This window comes from Eretmochelys imbricata, chromosome 17 (assembly GCF_965152235.1).
Source record: "Eretmochelys imbricata isolate rEreImb1 chromosome 17, rEreImb1.hap1, whole genome shotgun sequence".
NCBI lineage: Eukaryota > Metazoa > Chordata > Testudines > Cheloniidae > Eretmochelys > Eretmochelys imbricata.
In genome coordinates, this window is record NC_135588.1 from 5,643,806 (window position 1) to 5,666,231 (window position 22,426).

The 22,426-nt window shown below is 41.8% G+C and overlaps 1 protein-coding gene across 1 annotated transcript in view; it reads left to right on the top strand.

Moving 5' to 3' along the window:
- The first annotated feature begins 846 nt into the window (after positions 1-846).
- The window catches only part of MED13 (mediator complex subunit 13), an 80,123-nt gene continuing 58,543 nt past the window's right edge, over positions 847-22,426 (top strand). Inside the window, exons 1-2 of the mRNA XM_077836990.1 lie at positions 847-2,546; positions 4,983-5,217. Coding sequence (XP_077693116.1) covers positions 2,481-2,546; positions 4,983-5,217 — 301 coding nt within the window. The 5' untranslated portion in view covers positions 847-2,480. The remainder of the gene's footprint in view (positions 2,547-4,982; positions 5,218-22,426) is intronic.

Consider the following 22,426-nt stretch of genomic DNA (forward strand, 5'->3'; position numbering starts at 1 on the left):
ACATGAAAGTTGCGATATTACAACAGAAAAACTTCAAAACCAGACTCCAGCGATAGACTGCTGAATTGGAATTCATTTGCAAACTGGATACAATTAACTTAGGTTACCTTGCATAATGGCTCAGCCACTCCCAGTCTCTATTCAAGCCTATTTCCCCTTGTTTTTTCCTACCCCCATCGCCCCAATGTTCCTCAGACGTTCTTGTTAAACCCTGGATTTGTGCTAGAAATGGCCCACCTTGATTATCATACACACTGTAAGGAGAGTGATCACTTGAGATAAGCTATTACCAGCAGGAGAGTGGGGTGGGGGGAGAGAAAACCTTTTGAAGTGATAAACACCCATTTTTTCATGGTCTCTGTGTATAAAACATCCTCACGGCATTTTCTACTTTATGCATCCGATGAAGTGAGCTGTAGCTCATGAAAGCTTATGCTCAAATAAATTGGTTAGGCTCTAAGGTGCCACAAGTACTCCTTTTCTTTTTGCGAATACAGACTAACACAGCTGCTACTCTGAAAATTCAATCCTGTGACAAATGTGAGGCCTTGTGGTAAAGTGGGATTCGAACCAGCAATTTGATGTTTAAGTTAATTTCAACCCTGCAGCTCACCCCACTGCGCCGCCCCTCAAAGGCCCACTAGATGGCGCTCTTTCAACGAGCAGCAAGCCCCACTTTCACCGCTCTCTAGCGCTGCCGGAGACCCTAATGGTCGGGCTGCGCCACTGCAGCCTTTTCCCCTGAACCTCGACGGCGGCCATCGTTGCTCAAGACCACGTGACGCGGCGGCGACCAATCAGGACGCGGAAGGGGGCCCGGACTCTCGTCCCTGTGGCCGCCATTAAAGAAAAAGGGGCTCGGAATTAGACGGGAGAAGAATCCCCTGCTCTCCCCCCCCGGCCGGGACGCGACATGGGGGCGACCCGCTGACGGGAGCCGGGCGCTCAGGATGCCGCGGCCGGGCAGCCGCCGACAGAGGCACCGCTGAAAGAGGAGGCCCGCCAGCGGGGGCTTCGGGGCACCGACCGCGGCCGCCGCGTCCCTCTGTCTCCGCGCTTGGCGGCGGGGCCGGAGCGAGTGGGGTTCGGCCCCTACCTGGGGAGATTTGGGGGTTCGCCCCCCGTCCCCGGAGGTTCCCCAGTTGAGAGGATTCGGGGTTCAGCCCGCCCCTTTGGGAGGGCCCTCCCCCGAAGAGACCCCGCGGTCCCTCCCTCCCCGGCTAGGGAGATCGTGGGGTTCAGCCCCCCTCACAAGAGACCTCTCCATCTGACGATTTGCGGGGTTCGCACTGGCGGAGGGAACCCCCCGGCCGCGGCAACTTGGTGGGGGTCGGAGATCCACCCATCGGTGGGGATTTGGTGGGGTTCGGCTCAACTTTGGGGTAGGCCCCTGCTGACGAGAGACTTCGTGGGATCCATCCGCCTCTCTGAAAAAACTGGGGCTCACCCCCTGGAGAAGATCCCCCCCGCCGAGGAGACGGTGAGGGTCGCCCGCAGTTTCTCTCTTCCGCCCCCCCAGCGAAGAATCTTCACGCACAACGGAGACTATTTGGGATTCACCCTTCAGATAAGAGGATTTTTTTTTGAGGGGGGGTATGCTCACAAGAAAACATACCTCCCTGGGCTGCTGCTGAGGGGGCGTGCGGGGTCCCCTTCTCACTCAAGAACCCCCCCGGCGGATTTTGGGGGACACCCTGGGAGAATTTTACCCCACCCTTGGGAATTCTTAAAACTTATTTGGTTTCTGACGCCTGAAGTTTTTGTCTGATCTAATTTTTAATTTATTTGGAATATATTTTGAGGGGGAGAAGAATCTGACACCCCGCTTTACTCTCTTCCCCTCGGACTCTTATCGACCCACAACCACTCAGCCCTAGTCATTCCACTCTTTGCCCCTCTCATCTGGCGAATAAGAAACAAGAGGAAGAGCAGGGAGGTTGCTGGATTAATTGCCCCTGTTGGATTATTTATTCCTCAACTCCCTCGTTTGGCGACTGAGATAAGAGTGAGGGGTCGTGAAACCATTTTACCTCCTGCCCCATTGGATTAATTACCCCACTTCTGTCCCCTTGCTGGATCAGCTATCCTCTTCTCTCCCCTTGGTCTTCGATTGAGTGGACAAGAGAAGCAAGGAGGATTGTGTATCTTAATCTCCCATCGTTGGATTATTGGCCCTTTCCTCCTTTTCTCCCCTTCCTTGTTGTTGTCTTTGCCCTCCTGTTTTGGCAGAAGAGGAGGGAAGGTTCTGACTCTTTTGCGCACTTTTCACGGCTCCCCCCCCCCCCGCTCTCCCTCTGTTTGTGCAAAATCCCTTATTTAACTGTATTATTTGTGCGTGTGTAACCTCCCTCCCTCCTTTCCTTCTGTGTCTCTCCCTCCCCGGCTCGCTGTGTCTCTCTCTCTCTCTCTCTCTCTCTGTCTGTCTCTTTCTTTCTTGTCGGAGGCTGTGGGATAATGGCGTGTGGGTTGTGGCTGTGAGGATGAGTTCCTGCTTCGTGCCGAACGGGGCCAGCCTGGAGGATTGCCATTCCAACCTATTCTGTCTGGTAAGTGTCCACCAGCTGCAGACACGCTGTTCACAGAGAGAAAGAGGTGTGGTGGTTGTGTGTTTTTTTTTTTTTTTTTTTTTGAGGTGGGGGTGGTAGGGGTAGTGGAAGCAAAGCAGCCATTTTTAGCATAGCTTCTGCTGGATGAGTCCTCAGAGTAGGCCTTGCCTGGAACCAGCCAGCTTTTCCGTGTCCCTCTGTTCCCCCCACATCGTTGCCTGTGTAATATTGTCCCTCCCTCCTTCTCTTGTCCTTTCTGGCCAATATTACCCCAACACTTTGCTTTCCCCTTCTGTTTCCTTTTCCCCAACTTTTTCTGCTTTCTATTAATCTTTTTAGCTATACCTTCTCACATCTTTATTTTAGTCCTGGCAGGAGGTGGTATGTAGCTGCACTACTCCCCTTTCCTCAGGCAAACTTTCTCTGCTTCCTCGCCCGCTGTAGTGACGCCCCAGAAAAATCTCAACTAAATCCTCCCGTTTTCCTTGCTTTTGTCTATCATTTTTCTCTTAAGCTGGTTTTGGTGATGTTTTTTGTACAAAGGCACATGTGCTATCCTATACTTGTGTTGTGCACCATTTCACATCCTTCTTTTTTTTTGTAACCGTTAAACTGTTAATCTTCACTTTTGACAGCTCCTAAAGCCAATTTGATTTGGATTGGAATATGGTGCACTTTTTTGTGGCTATGGGGCTTGCTGACCTGTTTCATTTTCCTTTAAATACAAATTAATCAGGTTGATTGGTATTTATTATTATGGAGGCTGTTTTAAGTAAAACCTGTGTCTGGCTGTTCTTGCTGGTGTATATTTTGGGGGAGGGGAATCTGGGCAGTTTGAGTATGTCTGCAGGATACCAGTGTGAAGGCTGCATCAGGTCTGCAGCTCAGTATGAGCAACATCTTGTTAAGTCTTTCAGAAGTACCAACTGTTGCAAATTCCTTAGCAACACTGAGTCCGAAGCCTCATCTTCCTACTGCAGTGGTGGAGGCTACCCTATTAGATACGCTGTGCAATAATCTAAATTGTGTCATATCTGGGGGAAGAGGAGAGATTAGAATCATGTGGGAGAAGGGGGGATGGTGCTAGCTAGTGCAAGGAACCCCTTGTATATGCTCATTTATGAGGCTGAATCCATTTGGCACCTCCTGCCATGCATCTTGAGTCACTGTTCCATTTAAGAAGTGGTCAGGGTTTAAACCTTGATCTCTTTGGTACAGTGTTGCTTTGTAAACAATAGTTCAAGAATAGAGATTACCTGTGCTAATAGGAAGATATAGAGCAAAACAAATTGTTGTGGCTAACAGGATAATAACTTCAATTTCAGACTTAAGTTAAATGCAGTTTTTTACAGAAAAATAACTTATGATTTAATTTTGGGAGTAGGAGAAGGGGAGAATATGATGGCATTTGGGTATAGTGGGTGCACTTGAAAAGTTGCAACTTGATGTATTCCCTTTCTGTAAAATAAGGAATTCTGTTATTACTGGTAGATCTTTCAAAGCACTGGTAGTTAAGGGTGTTCACTGAAGGTAGATCTATTATATACAGTTTTCCTGAAAGCTTTGTGTAATTTTAAAATGGACAGAGGGAGCATACATGCGTAAGATCAAGGCTAAGGAAAAAAGTGTTTGCCAAGATACATGATTAGTCTATAACTGTACAATTAAAATAGTTGGAAAACAATTTCATTAATGGTTGCTGTTCAGCTCTTTTTTTTGTTTTATCAAGTTTTGCTAACTTTAACAAGTTGGGGAGACAAGGTGGGTGAGGTAGTATCTTTTACTGGACCAACTTATACTGGCGAAAGAGACAAGCTTTCGAGCTACACAGAGCTCTTAGATGTTGTGATCATAGAATATCAGGGTTGGAAGGGACCTCAGGAGGTCGTCTAGTCCAACCCCCTGCTCAAAGCAGGACCAATCTCCAATTTTTGGCCCAGATCCCTAAATGGCCCCCTCAAGGATTGAACTCACAACGCTGGATTTAGCAGGCCAATGCTCAAACAGGTCTCCTCTGCGTAGACCAAAACAACTACAACAACAGCGCAAACATTTAAGAACTTGGTCAGTTTTATTGCAACTTTCCTTCTGGTATTAATACTTGCAACAATTATTTAAAGATAGAGGTAAAGCAAGGTGCAGGTCATAGTTTAGGATATAAGGTGTCTTCCTCATCCTCACATTCACCAGAGTACAATACATTTTAGAAATGTTTTTGATAAGTTTTGGTTAAAAGCATAGGATCGTGGATTATTTTTTCTTTTTTTTCCCTTTTTAAAATCACAGAACTAGGGTTTATGTCTGGTAGCTTTTTGCTAAGAGTCCTATTTGCAACTTCCTTCTAATGAAGGAACTAGAAATAATTTCAGGATTTAGTAAACCTTGTTTCCCCCAAATGTTTTTCACCTAATTTTTTTTTCTGTTCCTCTTCCGCAGGCTGATTTAACTGGGATTAAATGGAAACGATACGTATGGCAGGGTCCAACATCTGCCCCAATTCTCTTTCCGGTAACAGAGGAGGATCCCATTTTGAGCAGTTTCAGTCGCTGTCTGAAAGCCGATGTACTGAGTGTTTGGCGGCGCGATCAGAGACCTGGACGCAGAGAGCTGTGGATATTTTGGTGGGGCGATGACCCCAATTTTACTGATCTTATTCATCATGACCTCTCAGGTAAAAGAGAATGGACTGAACAAAATCTAATCAATCAGTCAACAAAGGGATGCTATCTTCCATACTTAAAAAGTTCCCACTTTATAAACACTACAGTGGATAATGACATACAGTTTATTTTCTATAGTGATATGTCATACTTACAACTTCCATCACCTTGAGTTTTTTATGGTAGTGGGTGGGGGCCTCCCAGGAAACCGAGTTGCTACGATCGTGGAATCTTATCAAAGCTGAACTTCTATCTTGAGTTGTGTCCTGATACAGTTGAGTCTCTCTCTGTGTTTAGGGTGGCTGTTTCTACTGAGAGAGATGGTGCTAGATATTCAAGGAGCAACTTTTTGCCCTTTTCAATTTTTTTTTATCCTATGCTTTTTGAAAACTAAAATGAGTCTCTCAAATTTGGATAGAATTTTCTCTCTAAAACAAAGAAATGCAAGACCCTGTGGGAGTGGCTTAGGTGTGGGATGAGTTAATATTTTTAAAATGTTTCGTATAACCTCATTTGTAGGTGGTCAGAATTTATCTTAAATCTCCATGCTATTTTTAAGGTATGGGGAAAAAAATTAGGGAACCAGATGGAGTTGTCTCTGGAAATTTTCAAAATAAAGGTGCCTAAATAAGGCATCTCGGGGAGCGTGAAATCCTGAGAATCTTGTGTATTAAGACTCTCTTTTGTTTTCTTTCAGAAGTGCTGAGTGCCTTTTAAAGTAGGTTACTGTCAGAAGTGTAAGCCATCATCACCTTTAATGGTGAAAGTCAGACCATTCTTACTTGGATGTCTAAATTTAGATTTTGGTGCCTAACTTTAAGTATCTTATTTTTGAAAATTTTGGTTTATGATTTTATTTTCTAACACACAACTTTTTTTAATATAATCTTGTTGACAGATGAATGCTTCCTGTTTTGTGTTTTGCTTGGAGAGCTAATTTTTAAACCACTACCTTTGTATACAGTCTCCCCAGTAGGCTTACAGATACATATTTTTTATACAATAATATTAAGAAGTCATATTGTTGTACGTAGACTTCAGAATAATGAAAAGCATTCATATTGCAGAATTGTAAAATGAAGTCTAGTTTTGGTATGTAATGCTTTTGATAAAAATGGAAGTCTGTGAGTACTTGTTCTTTTCAGGGAAACTTTTTCTGTCGGATGAATAAATGGTACTTGAGAGAACCGGAATACATTAATACACTCTGTGTAATTGTGGACATTCCAAAAAGCAAATATGAAGTTGAAGTGTCGCTGAGCAATCTGATTTGAAACAGTCTTGTAATCTGTAGAATTTCCATATGTACAGCAACTTTATAAGAAGGAGCTTCATGTACTGGAAAAGACTCAAGTACTAAAATTACAGATGTTTCTGATATTGTATTTGAGTTAGCAGGAATTGTAATGCTGCTGCTACTACTACTAACAACCCTGGAAATGGAAACTCCTCTTATGCAGTAGTCAGCTACAGCTTCTGTAAGTTTTGCTCTATGAATGTCCTCTGTCCCAACCTGCAGGGACCATCTTTTGTATGGTGAGAAGTAACTTAGATTCCATGCTGTTTTTGTCCTGGGCTACACCTGAGTAAAGACCAACACTTGTGTAGAAGTTTCTCTGTAAGTTTTGGTATGCTGTTGTCCGCTATGGCATAGGGTGAGATCAGAATATTAGATTTTTTTTTTTAATAGATCATGATCATGAAGTTAAACCACAGGTCCACATAGGACTGAGCCCAAGTTTCTAAACTTGTCTGCTGTGTTTAGCGTGATACATTTTATATGGTCAATATCTCGCATTTTTTTTTTTTTAATCACTAGTGGGTAACTTAAAGTAGTAATCAGGAGGAACCTGGTAAAAGATACCACCAGCCTCTGGGGGGGATACCTTGCAGCTGAATTCCCTGAGCTAATGTCTGTGATGCTCACAGATTGTCTTTGGGACTTCAGAGTAGATGGGCTGGCATATGTCTTCCTGGAAGTGCACTCATGAGTTGTCTTACCTAGAATTAGTGAGGCGCTTGTACAGAATTGGTTGTTTGCTCAATCTTTTATCTTTGGGTCTGTTTTGGATATTTAATTTGTTTGGGTTGGGGATGTTTGACCATTGATGTCTGCATTTCAGTACAGGTTCTATTCCATACCAGTTTTGGCACAAGAGATGTTTGGTTTCCACACAGATTCTGAGGCTAACAGCTCATGACTCTTTGATCTTCCTGGTGGTTAAACATGCCTGACCTCTCATTCCAACAAGGAAGTTTTTCTGGGGTGGGGGAGAGAGCCTCCAAAAGCCATTATCAGCTGTTACAAGGTTCTAGTCAGCTTGGATCCTTATAACCAGAAGCAGTTACATAAGTGATCTATAGGAAATGAAGAGCTAGACTGGTAGCTGGGATGTTGCCTGAACCCTGTTCTTTTTCTATGCAAAAACTTTGTGTGTGTATGTGAGTTATAACTGAGCCCAAACAATATTACTTGGCCTCATCCATAGACATAGCAATGAATTATTGGTTAGTGGACAGTTTTTTTTTTTATTAATCCGTTCTGCTCCATCCTTGTTACACTGTTCATGGAAAAGATAAATTGCTTCCAGGCGGAGGCCCGCTATCTGTTGTTCTGATCCTTGCTCATATTGTTCGGTGAAAACAGTGTGGCTATAATGAATTACCAGGCATTATCGTTGCTATTGTTTAGCAAACTGATGGTGTTGACCGTACTTAAGGTGAGATGGGGAACTCATTATGTTTAAGAAACCTCCTCCTGTTGCTAGAGAGTATGCTGCTGATTGCTGAGTAACAGTCCTCGTTTAGGGAAAGTGATTTGAGAAGGTAGCAGTTATTCAGTTCCAGTCCTGCTTGGATAGCAGTAATGGTCTAGATTCTGGCCTTCCTTTGGAGTTGAAACTGCTTGTTATGGGGCCATAAATCATTGGGCATGTGAAACTTCTTGGCAGCTATTGATTTGCCATGAGTTGTAGCTTGACATTGCTTATGTTTTGGAAGTGCTCTTGGTGATGAACAACTTGCTGAGGGATATGACATATGGAATCCTTCAAGGATATTTCTTATCACCTACAGGATCTCCTGGCAGGATAATGTCTAAACATACTAAAGTGTCAATATTTTTTATATAATATGCGACTGTATATGTCTTGCTCTGTTGAAGTTCATTCTCTGCGCTGGCAGAACGTTTGAATAATTTTGCCGTCTGGTTGTAACTGAACTCTCTACACTGAGCCTTGGGTATAAGTCTTGTTGCTGGAAGAGGTGGTTGATGTGAGGGGCTCTACTCCTTGTTTCCCCAATTTATGAGGGGATTGATTCAGAGGTAGTGACTCTCTGGTTAAAAATTTTCATGTCTTTCAGTTACACCTTTTCTAAGAGTGCCATTTATCAAATGTTCTAGGAAAACTATTTAATCTGCTGTACCTGTGGCAACTTTGCAGTGGTATTGTCTTATAGCAACAGTGAGGCATGATCATAGTAAATCCCTCCCTGCAAGGCTTGAAGTAGGACGTCTCCACTACATAAGCTTGTTCAGAATGCCGCAGCACAGTATCTCACTGGCTTGAGCAACCATAGTTGTATTACACGTTCTCTGTGCTCTTCAAAGTGTCTGACTATATAAATGTGGGGGTTGAAGTTGGTAATGTTGAGTTTTAAATGTTGTATTGGTCCAGATCGGGGTGGGCAAACGTTTTGGGCAGAGGGCCACATCTGGGTAGGGAAATTGTATGCAAGGCAGGGAGTTGGGGGGCAGGAGGGAGTGCAGTGTGCAGGAACGGGCTCAGGGCAAGGGATTGGGGCAGAGGAGTGGTGTGGGGTGTCTGAGGGGGGTTGGGGTGCAGGAGGGGCTCAGGGCAGGGGGTTGCGGTGCAGGAGGGGTGCAAGGTGCAGGCAGGAGGCTCAGGGCAGGGGGTTGTGGGGCGGGGTGCAGGAAGGGTTCGGGCTCCGGCCCAGTGCCGCTTACTTAAAGCGGCTCCAGGGTGGCAGCGGTGTGGGCCAGGACAGGTTCCCTGCCTGCCTGCCCTGGCCCGACGCTATGCTGCTCTAGGAAGCAGCCGGCACCACATCCCTGCGTGGCCCCTGGGTGGGTGGGCACAGGGTTCAACGCACTGCCCTTGCCATGCCTCCAGGTATCTCCCCCGAAGCTCCCATTGGCTGCGGTTCCCCGTTTCCAGCCAATGGGAGCTGTGTGGGGCGGTGCCTGGAGGCAAGGGCAAGGCACGGAGCCCAAAGCCCGGACAGGCCGAATGCAGGCCGTAGTTTTCCCACCCCTGGTCCAGGTTGTGCACAAGACCTAATTCTGAGGCAATAGTTGTACTTTGACGTTCACCCACGTTTTAAGGAGTCCACCATTGTGCCTTTGGCTGGCAAGTTACACCTTTTATTATGGTGAGCTGCATAATGTGGAACTCTCTCTTTTTTTCTCCCTTCCCTCTCTCTCAGTTCATCTTTCTTAACTTTTAAAAATATCCTTTTAATTTGCATGTGCTTCACTACTTTTGGCCCTTTATTTACTAACTTCATCCTTTCCTTTTTGTACTAGACCCCTTGTTTGTTTGTACAGCTCCCAGCATGCTTTGGTGGGGGAATAATTTATACGTTAATATTAGTCTTGGCTCTGCATTAGACTTACGGGAAGGTGCAAGCTATAAGAAGAAAAAGTAATGGTTGATATCTAAAAGTTTTTTCAGAAATCTGTGCAGGCATGCATATTTGTCCTTCATGTTAAAAATGACAAGCAGTCTTGAGCTATTGTGGATTCCAAATGGCAGCAGATATTTCTGTATCTTGGGCAGGGAAGTGCATAGTGCAGAGATTCTCCAACTTTCGTAATCGGGACAATGTTGTAACAGTATGTCTCATGGATCCTCTTCTCTCCACTTCCAAATCATGTGAACCAGTTAAGTACTAAGGTATCTTTAGCTTCTAATACAGAAACCAGTGTAAGAGCCAACATCATGTGACCACCCACTGTTCTACAGGCTCCTAGCAAGTGGTCCACTAAACAGGTTGAGAGCCACTTCACTAATGGTTTACTCACTTCATTGGCAATGCTTGCTTTTGACATATACGCTTCTGTTTGATAAATGTCACACTACAAAACTTTGTACCAGATGTCAATATAGTGAGCCTAAGTGTCTGTATGTTACAGTGGTTAATAATAAATCTTTCTCATCCTCTGCCTGCTTCTAGAGCTTTTGGCCATTAAAGTTCACTGTACAACATAGTCTTAAGCATCTTGGTGTCCTCCATGTGGAGGTATGTCCATTCCAGCAAAACTCTGCTAATAAGCGTTGCTCAGTGCTGTTTGTACATTCTCTTTACAGAACATCTTTATTTGTGTTTTGTATCTTGCTACTTGATATGCATAATAGCTTGAAGGTGCTGTTGATTTAAATCTTTCCAGCTCTTTGTAATGCTGGCAATAATGTCTATGTTTTAAATCTGTGGAGTAAGGTGAAAATTGCTACTGCATTGTAAATGTGCACTTTTGGCTCAGGTGGTGATCTACTGGTTCCAGACTGAATATCATATGCAGAATGTGCCTTTAGAAATTCAGGGAAAAATTCCTTGATCACTGAGGATGGTGTTTGTCAAAACTCCTCCAGTTAAGTGAAATCCATCTGTATACATAATTACTCTCCAAACTTAACAAACAAATAAAAAATTTTTTTTAAGTTTTAATGTGGCTAAATGTCCCAGTTTATATTTTACACTTGCTTGCAGTTTTGTCTTCGTTGTGGCATACATGTGTTCTGCACAGTGTCAAAACACAATGTTGCCATGTCTGGCTTGGCAAGCTAAACTTGATCTTCATGAAAAAGTTAAAGGACTGAAGTAATCTTAAAATCCCTGTAAGCAAGCACAATATGTTGTTCTAGAAGTGTAAATATTCTGCTTTTATTTTTCTCTGGGAGGATGGGTAAGGAAAGTAAAACATTGATGAATACATTATAGGTAATATACACATTACATTCAGACTTTTTTGCAAAAACTTAATACTTCCAAAGAAAAGGCTAGTTTGTGTTTTGTTGCAAATATAGTGACAATAAGTATGGTATAATATAGTTTAGTAGAATGTGATCTTGGACTGTAGTTCATATCTGAACTGGTTCTCAGTCAAGGAAACTGTCCAAACAGTGTGGATGCCCAGAGGCTGTTCTGTGGAAAACACATACACTTTAATCCTATTTCTAGGAAAAAAAAGTGTTGTTCAATGCATTTTTAATTGGTCTGCTGCATTTGGGCATAGTTAGAACTTGTTCTTACATGTGAAACATCTACTCTGTGTAATACCTAGTAATTACCATTTTCATAAGAAATGAATGATGTATTGTAATTTTTTCCTTCCCTATTAATGTTTTACTTTAAAAAAATATACAAACACAACCCCCCCACAAACATAAACTATGTATAATACATAATAGTCTTGTGTTAACCATTTGCTACCTTAACTATAGTTGAAACATTTGATTATATGTAATATGAACATTTGTATTACACCGTTAACAAATGTTTATAAAAATCTAGTTAGTTTCAAATCTTATTCTGCCTTATTTCATGTACAGAGAGATAAAGAAGGAAACTTTAGAGGAGGGGGGAAAAGAGAAGAGGACAGAAGGAAGTATGGCAGACAAGAGGAGGTTATTGCAACTTTTTCTAATAGTAGTAGAATCTTGAACTCCTTGTCACTCAAGTCAACTGGATAATTCTTACTTTTTAAATCCAGTATTGGTCAGTATCTTCCAAAATTTAATCCTTGATGTAAATTAAGCTTTGATTTAATTTTGGAATATGGTGTGTTTTTTTTTTTTTTTTTTTTACTGTAGCACTTGGCTTAAGGCTTTATTGTATTTGATAAGCTTACCACTATTCCATACTGCATCAGCTGACAGCCCTCCTGCGGGGGGCCCCCCCCCACTTAAGTTGAGTTTTCAGTACGATGTGTGACTTGCTTAATGCAAAACTTTGATTTATACAGTCTGTATTTATGACTGGGCTATTAAATGAGAGCTGTTAAAGCAGTGGTGGGCAACCTGCGGCCTGTCAGGGTAATCCGCTGGCGGGCCACAAGACAATGTTTATATTGACCGTCCGCAGGCTCGGCTGCCCGCAGCTCCCAGTGGCCGCAGTTTTGCGGATGGTCAATGTAAACACTGTCTTGTGGCCTGCCAATAGATTACCCTGACGGGCTGCAGATTGCCCACCGCTGTTTTAAAGGAAATTCTTTTTGCAGGGGTGTGGGGGAGTGGGGACAAGGAAGGTGAGCAGTAAGCTTTTTAAAGCCTATGCGTAAATCCTGATACAAGAAAGTAAATGCAAGAAAATTTACACACACTCAGAGAAGTGATTTTTTTCTTCATATAATTAAAGTGATGTGAAAATGGTCATTCAAAGTGCGGGGTGAATTCATTTGTGATAAGCGTAGTTTGCTGTTGCTTAAAACACTTTGAGTTCTCTCTCAATACATGTTAGAAGTTTACTGAATGTTGAATATAATTTAAAAAATCTTCCTGATTTGTTTATCCTCTGCGTAGCTTGGGTCACAACAACTATGGCTATTGGTGCTGTTTCTGAGCTCTGGTTTGCACTATAAACATATGTCGGTATAACTATGGATTTTCTACACCCCGAGTGACTCACTTATATTGACCAAACTTCTAGTGTAGACAGCTCTATGTCAATGGGAGGGCTTCTTGGTATGGTGGAGTATCTATGCCAACAAGAGAAGCTCTCCAGTTGGCATAGGTAGCATCTTCACTAAGTGCTACAGCACTGTAATAAGTGTAGACAAGTCCTGACATACTGGAGGAAATAAAGCTCTTGGATTTTGATGGGTTCTTGGAAATGTACACTTTAACATGTTGAATATTTGAGTCTCATGTTACTAGTTTTGAAAGTTTCAAACCTGTTTTGTATTACTCTAAGTATACATTAAGCAAAGGATGGTTTACAGTAAAGGGATGCTGACAAGTAACAGTTTGGCCACAAATCTAGATTTTTTTGGTAGCAAGCAGTGTTTTACAAAATCTGAGTCAGAAACACATCATGACAGCTTTCTTCAAAACTTACTATAAGTTTTTTGCATTAATCAAACCATACTTTCGCACTTTGCAGGTGACTCTAGAGTACCTAAAAGTAAAATGAACTGTAAACAAAAATGAAACTGACTTTTTTTTCATTGGGTGGGATCTAGACTGAAGAAAAAGAGTAAATAGCAAATCTGATGAAAGCAAACAAGACTTTTAAAACTGCTTCAGTTCAGTTTCTAGAGGTGGCAACTTGAGTAAGTAGTTTACTTAAATATGAACTATTTTGTCCTGGCCATTGCTTTCAGTAACACTTCCCTCCATTTTGTACATTTTAATTTCACTTGACTTAAAGATTTTTTTTAAATTTAAAATGAATATGTTCCGAATGCAATGCAATACTGCAGATGCAATACTGTTGGGAATGAAGTATTATTCATGCAGGGACAGGGGAGAAGCAAAATGAACGTAATCTTGTTTCGTGGATTATGGCATACACCATTGTTGGGAGAGGGAGGAGAAAGGAGAACTTGATGGCTAGAGGACTGGTAAAAGTGATAAGGTACGTTTTTTTTTAACCTCAGGCTTGCCAGAAAAAACTCCAGTTAGGTCAGTAGCTATTTGAAAGCTTACCATCTGAAGACTTTTAAATGGCTTATGTGATGTGATGGTCTCAGTCCAGGTCCCAGTAGATAGGTGCCTATGTTATCCTCACCACTACATTATTAGGGCCCTACCAAATTCACAGCCATGAAAAACGCATCACAGACCGTGAAATCTGGTCTTTTGTGTGCTTTTACCCTATACTGATTTTATGAGGGAGACCAGTGTGTCTCAAATTGGGGGTCCTGATCGAAAAGGGACTTGTGGGTATCACAAGCTTATTCTGGGGGGGGGGGGGGGTCGCTGTGCTGCCACCCTTACTTCTGTGCTGCCTTCAGAGCTGAGCGGCCAGAGAGCAGCAGCTGTTGGCTGGGTGCCCAGGTCTGAAGGCAGCACCCTGCCAGCTGCAGTGCAGAAGTAAGGATGGCAATGCCATACCATGCCTCCCTTACTTCTGCACTGCTGCCTTCGGAGCTGGGTGGCTGGAGAGTGGCAGCTGCTGACGGAGGGCCCAGCTCTGCAGGCAGCAGCACAGAAGTAAGGGAGGTGGTAGCATACCATGCCGTCCTTACTTCTACACTGCTGCTGGCAGTGACTCTGCCTTCAGAGCTGGGCTCCCGGCCAGCAGCCGCCGCTCTCCATCTGCCCAGCTCTGAAGGCAGGGCCGCCGCCTGCAGCAGCGCAGAAGTAAGGGTAGCAGTACTACAAACTCCACCCCCTACTATCCCTTCCCCCCCCCCCAACCCCTTTTTGGGTCAGGACTCCTACAATTACAAGACCCTGAAATTTCAGATTTAAATAGCTGAAATGAAATTTTCAATTTTTAAAATCCTATGACTCTGACCAAAATGGATGTGAATTTGGTAGGGCCCTACGCATTATGTATGCTACAGAACTGTGTGGGAACATTACACTGCCACTGCTTGTACTGTTTATCTACTTTTATAGCCCGCTGAGTGCCTGTATTGCAACCGTATAGTTCAGGGGTGGCCAAACTGTGGTTCACAAGCCACATGTGGCTCTTTTACCATTAAAGGGTGGCTCAGGGAGCTCCCCCAGGCCCCTTCCCCCATTCTCCACCTACAGGACTCGGGGGGGGGGGCCTCAGGACCTCTGCCTTGCAGTGGGGTGGTGCAGTAAGGGCTTTTGCCCAGTGGGGAGGTGGGGTCTCAGGGCTTCATCACTGTGGGGCTCACCTGCCAGGGCTTGGCACTTCAGCAGGAGCAGGGCTGAAGCCCTGAGCCCCAGCAGGCATGCCCCAGCTCTCAAACTTCTGAAGATTTTCATATGCCGCTTGGAGGGCCATTAAGTTTGGCCACCTCTGGTATAGTTCTTGATGCTGTACTTGATTGTGTACACACAGAGCATTTCAGATGAGTGTTGTCAGTAGGATTAAAGGGACATCAAGGCTTCTTTTAAAAACACCCCCTCCTCTCTCTCTCTCTTTTTTTTTTTTTTTTAAATTTTAAGTAACTAGTAACTTCTAAGATTATACTAACTGAAATAGATTAGAGGACAAACTATTCCTCTCCGCCCCGGCTTACTTTGTGCATTTGATGTGACTGTGTACAGTCAGTTTCACTGTTTCCTTGTTCCTTGGCCTCCCCTGTTGCTGTGAGACACACAGCAACCTGGAAGAGAAACTTAAACCAATGTAAAACAATTGGCAGGGAGACTTGGGCAGGTGGTGTGCTTAAAACTTTTTTTTTCTTTTTTTTTTGGAAAGTGGAGTTCATTGGGTTTTTTTTTTTTTTTTCACATGGACTTCAAGCACATTTGTAAAAGTGAATTAGTTTTTCCTTACGCTGCTTAACCTGATCATATATATATGTACGCTTATGCTTATTTAATAAATAAATTAAAAAAAAGTAAAAACCTTTATCCTGTTTAGCCCTCCTTTTTTGTAGGGATATACAGTTCATTCAGACGAAGTAAACAGACTTTTTCTAGATATTTACTGCCTAGAGAGAGAGTTTTATCTCAAGCCCGCTCATTTTAAAGCTTGAAAATACTATACTTAAAATTTTGCTTTGCGTCCATCATCCTGGAAACCAGCATCCTTTCAGGCTGTAGTCTGCTGGATGGCAGTTTTCATGTCCTTGGGCTTGAAGTTCTTTTTCTTCATGCTGTGCTTCTGAGAGCAGAAGGGTAAGATTGGTTTAAAAAACCTCCAGCAAAGCATGATATTTTATTACTTAAAGCCACAGTTCCTGGTGACAGGTGATGTGGTGATCTTGGCATTCATTTAAGAAGGAGAAAAAGGGGTTGTTTCTTGCCCTCGTGGTTGCAGAGAAAAGCTTGAAATTTTGATGAGTGCACCTCAAAGGCTCAAAAACCAGAAGGTTTTTTTTTTTTTTTTTAAGACACTCTCATGAAATTTGGGGGCCTGATTCATGACTTTTGAGATTGGTGATTTTTGGTAAAGGATTTGCTGCAGGTTTCCTTCAAACAAAGTCTTGCCAAATTTTGCTATTGTCCTGGCAGAGACTGCTGCTCCGTGCTTTCTTTTTGCTTTTTTCTGTGCTTATTCCATCAATGAGGGGTAACTTCTTTCATAGAACCACTCTTTTGTTCGTTTCCAAAGACGATTGCAGGTGCAAAGATTAAATAACGTTTTTTATTAGGATCTATGGAACATTTCTCAAGGTCGTTAATGCCTTGAACTATTTTCATCTGAGAATGTCAGAGTTAGTATTTTGGTAGAATTGAAAAGAGGAAATGTTTCTTCACCAGTTGATCGCCTGATGAAGAAGGAAGGCAGCCAGTCCAAACAACTAGGTTAAAGTTTCAAAAGAGAAATATTTCAGCAATTTATAGCGATTATGACTATTTTTAATTGAAGAAACTTAATTTTCGTGGCAAACAGAACTTTGTATCCTCATAAAACATAAATTCTAGAAACTTAAACCAGCTGAGCAGTTCCTCTATACAGAGAACAACATTGGAGTTTGACTTGAGTGCTCTATATACTTGGGGTTAAGATTTTTCTGGTGTCTGTGTTAGCTTGACTTCCTGTTCCTGCTGTTTGTCTTGTGGTAGCTTCTAGAGGTCTTAACTAGATTTGGCCCCCATCATTCTAGGCACTGTACAATCACATAGTAAATGCCCCAATTACTCAAAACTTAATGAAAACACATGGGACTGTGTGTGTGGTTTTTGTTCTTCTCTTGGCATGGAGAAGGTGATATCTGTTGGAGCATTTCTAAAACTGCAGCCTGCTGTTGTCTGGGCAAACGTTAGCAACTTGTTTAATCTGTTTCTACAAAGTGCTCTTGGGGAGGGATAGCTCAGTGGGGGGGGAGGGATAGCTCAGTGGTTTGAGCATTGGCCTGCTAAACCCAGGGTTGTGAGTTCAATCCTTGAGAGGGCCATTTAGGGATCAGGGCAAAAATTGGGGATTGGTCCTGCTTTGAGTGGGGGGTTGGACTAGATGACCTCCTGAGGTCCCTTCCAACCCTGATATTCTATGATTCTATGAATGTGCCTAAACTAGGAAAACTGGGACCTGTATTGCTCCACAAAAGACAGCAACAGTGGAGGCTATGCAGTAAAGAGTTCAGATCTGTGTTTTTAGCCTTGTCTTAAGAACTGTTTAAAGAGAAGCCTGGCACTGTTGAAGCTAGAATGAAAATTATGAATGTTAATTCCAAAATCTCTGTCAAACTTCTCATTCATTTGTACAAATATAATGGTGTATTAAACTGAGTATGTAAGGGACTTTTGAAGGCTGTTCTGAATTTAAACTCATTAAGTCCTCCCTATGCCTTCAAGATGATGTAAATTTGCCTTTATTTTGCAAGATACATACCACTTGCATTTGATTATTACTACGTAGTTAGACTTGGGAGACTGTCTCAGGATTTCCCTAACTGAGGAGTCTGTTCTCCCTCTGTGCATAAACTCCCATTAATGTTAATGAGAGTTGCATGCCCATCAGGGGCAGAACAGACCCCCACAGAAAGCATCAAGTTTTACCCAATATTCTCCAGGTAACTAAATATCATCCACCCTCTTCTCCTTTACTCTAAATTGTTCTGGACATTTAAGTTCAGCCAGAAGTGTCTCGGCTGTGTGTGTGTGTGTGTGTGTGTGTGGTTGTTTTGTGGTTGTGGTGCTTTTACATTTAAAAAAAAAAAAGAGACAGAGATTTTACATACGGCTGACGAAGTACTCCCCCCCCCCCCTCCAAATTTTGTACAATGCCTTTTATTTAGAAAGATTTTATATTAAACTTATCCCAGGCCTTTTAAAGATGACTTGCATTTGGATATCTGGGAAATTGAACACTTGTGGAACAATTTAGAATCCACTTATTTAAGAATAGAAACTTTTGGATATTGGTATTTTGAATTGGCCTAAAAGTGTATTCGTTCTTGCATGTCATAATCAATGCTTGTACGTATCCTACAGGCATTCCGTTCTGAAATTCAAAATCTAGGTTACTAACATATACCATATTCAAACATAGGGATAATTCACACACATCTATCTTTTAGGCTTGTTCCTGCCAAGGAGACTTATTTTCATTAATTGAACAACAATCAATATCAGCTGGGGGTGCGGGTTACCTTTTCATAACACAAATACTTAATTAACATTGTTTAAGATTGCACATGCTATTCAGTAATAATAAAGTAACCACTTTATGCAGAATGGTTCTCTGGAGCCAAAGATTTGAGATAAAGGGAAAGAATACTTAAAATAGATCCTGGTCTGATTCAGAGTGCCTGTAACATGCAGTCTGTTGTAATGAAGGTCTTTAATCTTCATTTTTTAATGTGGTAGGTGAAAGTAGGTGCTCTCCCAGCAGAGTATGGCTGTCTGGTCACACGTAAGCTGTCTAAATTTGCTATTGAAATGATTGTATGTTAGAATTTGACTAGTGTTGTTACAAATAAACTTGCTATAAACGTTCATAACTGTATTCTTTTTATGATTTTAGTATATACCAGAATTCATTTGAGACTGGATCTTAGTGGATATCTGTTCTTTAGGCACAACCCTTAAGGAACAAAGGTTTCATCGAGAATGAGTTGGTGCAGACTAGATTAGTTATGAATACTTGTATAATCCTGATAGCATGCTAAATTCTGATATTGACGCATGCTAAATTGTGATATTGATACACTCTTATGGATACATTTGTAGTTTTAAGCCCCTAACAATGGTTGATAGACTAACATTTTCTAGTGGTTTTGGAGGAAAATAAGAGACAGTGGTCATTTGTAGGAAAATGAAGTGGGGGGGGGGGGGGGAAAACTCCCTTCCTCAAGAGCATGCTTTTGACCATTTGAAATGCAGACCCTGAATTATTGCAATAGGTGCAAAGATTCATTTCTGTATCTTTCCTTCCCCTTCCTTCCCCTGTTTCCCTACCCCAAAACAAAGCTGGGCATAAAGACTGGAAATACCTGTTCTTAGAAGCACCATTTAAAAAAAAGTAATTGATGCACGAGATTTTATTGTAAATTTGAGATCACTTAAAGAGCTATATAGAAATCAGCCATTTAACCTTTGAAATGGTGCAGAGTTTATTGTGCAGTTAAAGTCCAATACCATTAAGCTTTGTGGTTAATGTTTATTCTGTTACGTTGCCCGTGTTTGCCACAGTTTGATCAGACTGTGGTGAACTGCAAAGCTGCATGTATAGTAAGATGCTCGTTCCTGAATGTATTTGGATATTTCTGAACACAGAAAAACAAGTATCTCCTTAGCTCAAACATTTTCATAACACATGGTGGTTGTTAAACTTGTAAAGAGCAACAACTGCAGTGCCCTTATTCCAGACTAATACTTGTAAATTGTTTCTTTCGGGGTGGATTTGATTTAAATCCATTTGATTTAAATCAATAGTCAGGAAGATTTGATTTAATCATGGATTTCTACATACAAGTGCATTCTTGTTGGTTGATATAACCTTAATACATATTCTTCACAACTCAGAGATAGATGTAGGTTTCATTTTTAGAAGGTACACACTATATACAATCTGAAAAGTTTTCAAAATAAATCACTTTAAGATTAGTTTTACAGCTATATTAATGAATGATTGTTTGGTTATTTCATTAACCAAAGGTAATTGAAGCAGATAGTTCACCGCCCAATGACTTCATAAATATCTCCAGTTCAACAGGTTAATCATTAATATTTGGAGGATTTTCTTGCCATGCTGTGTTAGGAGGAGAACATCACCAGACAGACATGTAAATTGTTTTATTTAACTAAAACAACAACGTTATGTATTCTGGATTTTTTTCATCATCAAACATATAATATTTTAACCAAACAAGCGTATGAATTTTTGATTTTAGTTAAACATTCAATGTTTTTTGAAATCAGGTTTGTTTTTGTTTAACTATTTTAGTTAAAAACAATTTTAAGGAAATATTTAAAAAACAAATTAAATCGACTGTGTCAGCTAGGTCAACATGAGAAACTTAAAATATTGGCTTCTGCAGCTAACTCAGTCGTCTTCACCTTCATTTTCCTGTTTGTTCATAATCTGGAAAAGAAGAACAAGCTTTCCTGCTTTTTCAGGTCCCAAATAATTTCTCAATTTGGAATTAATTAGTCCAAAGGAAGAAAATATTCTTTCTGTACCGGCAGAAGAAGCTATTGCTGCTAAAAGTGAAATTATCACTTCAACAGTCTCTGAATCCAAGTGTTTAAGTGACTTCCACCAGTTCACTGGTTTGACTTTCTCTAAAACATCATCAGCAAACATATATTTCTTGAATGGTTCACCCTAAGCGCTGAAGTTTGTTTATAGTTGGCATTATGGAGGGATGATTGCTGGATGCATTTTATCAAAAAAATCCGATTTAAATTAAAAAAAAAAATTTTTTTTAAATCATTGATTTTTATCCACCCTGGTTTCTTTAGTGGATTACAGTATTTTATAGTTGGCTTTTAAAGCAAATATCTGTGTTTTTGAAATTCTTTAAATAGCAGCTACTAATAAACTTAAACCTCTGAAGACTAGGAAATACAGAGTTAAAGTAATGTCTCTCAAACAGTCTCCCACAACCATAAGTATAACGGCTCCCTGGAGCTCTCAACAGACATTTGTGGGAGAGTGGGGGAAGAAACGAAACAAACCTGATCTATCCCTAACAAAATCCACTACTTCTAGTGGTGTGCTGTGTAGTGTCCAACACAATGCTCTAGTCATTCCTCTTCTTATATGTTCACTGAACCTAACTGTGTTAGGTCGAGCTGCATTGATCCAGAAAGTCATTGCGGCAAGTTGCCAGAGCTCATGTTGCCATCTGAGGAGACGTTTAAGTGCAGCTGGAATTGGGGATTCTTCTCCCCCACCCCGAATTGTTATGCAGGAGGTTTGCATAGATGATCACAATGGCCCTATTGGTTCTAAAAATCTAAGAATGTCTGAAAGGTGTGGGTGTGTGTTTGTTTTAAACCTCTGTACTTTCATGGCTACCACTATCATCTCCAGAGACTGATTGATTTATTTATTTATTACCATAGCATCTAGGAGCACTAGTGATGGACCAGGACTCCACTGTGGTAGGTGTACAAACGCAGACCAGGTATGTCAAGAAGATAAGGGAACAGAAAATTGCCTCATCCTGTTCACGCTCTTGCATATTGTCGGTGCACACCAGAACTTCACATCTGTGCTCATTCACTGGTTGCTGTGCACCCTCTCTGCCACATGGTCTTCCCTGTTGCTGTGGGAGTGCTAACTGTTTGCTGCCACATACATCACCGTGTGCCACAAGTGTGTCAGAGCTAACTGAAGGCAGAGGAAATCCAAAGGATAGAGACTAGTAGATGTTTATGTGGCAAGTCATGGGTTTGTTCTCAGTAGATCAAGTGATTGAGCATAGTTTAGCCTTAGCTAGCTTGTGTTCACTAAGCCTGACCTAAATTTGGACTTTATTCTAATCACGACAAGGTCCACGTGGTTTTCCCCTCACAACTCTTCACCCTCTGTGCTGTCTTCCACGTGCTTGGGGAGGGTACAGTCCTGAGAGCTCTCACAGGGACTTGTTGCTCAAACAGGACGGAGTTAAGGCAACATTACCTTAATTCTCTTTCCTGGGTTTCAGAGGTTTATGCTTAGCCTCCCTCCAATTCTGTAATGGCACATGGCAAGATTAGGTAACCTTAACACTGATCTAACAAAGTTCGTTGGTAGGGAATATTACTAGATCTTTCAGGAGCCTTTGGTACTGTTGACCCTGAGATGCTTTTATCATGGTATGACTGAGGAAATATTTTAAAGTAGCTCTACTTATTTCAGTTGGAGGGATCTCAGAACAGGGTGATAGGTAACTTTATCTTCTCAGAGGGCTCTCTGTCCCCCTTGTCACTTCTTTTCCTAATTGGTGTGTGAGAACTTGCTTCAGTGTCATCAGTATGTTTATGATGCCCATCTTTATCAGTTATGGGGGCTGTAGGGGAGAGAGTTCTTTACTCTTCCAGTATTGTGGCAGAGAACAGGATCTGGATTAAATGTAGCTACCTTAAACTCATACCAGATAAAGAAAAAGTGGTAAGCATTTTGAGATGGCAAGATGCCTTCATTTACTTGCCATATGTAGATCTGATTGGATTTGTA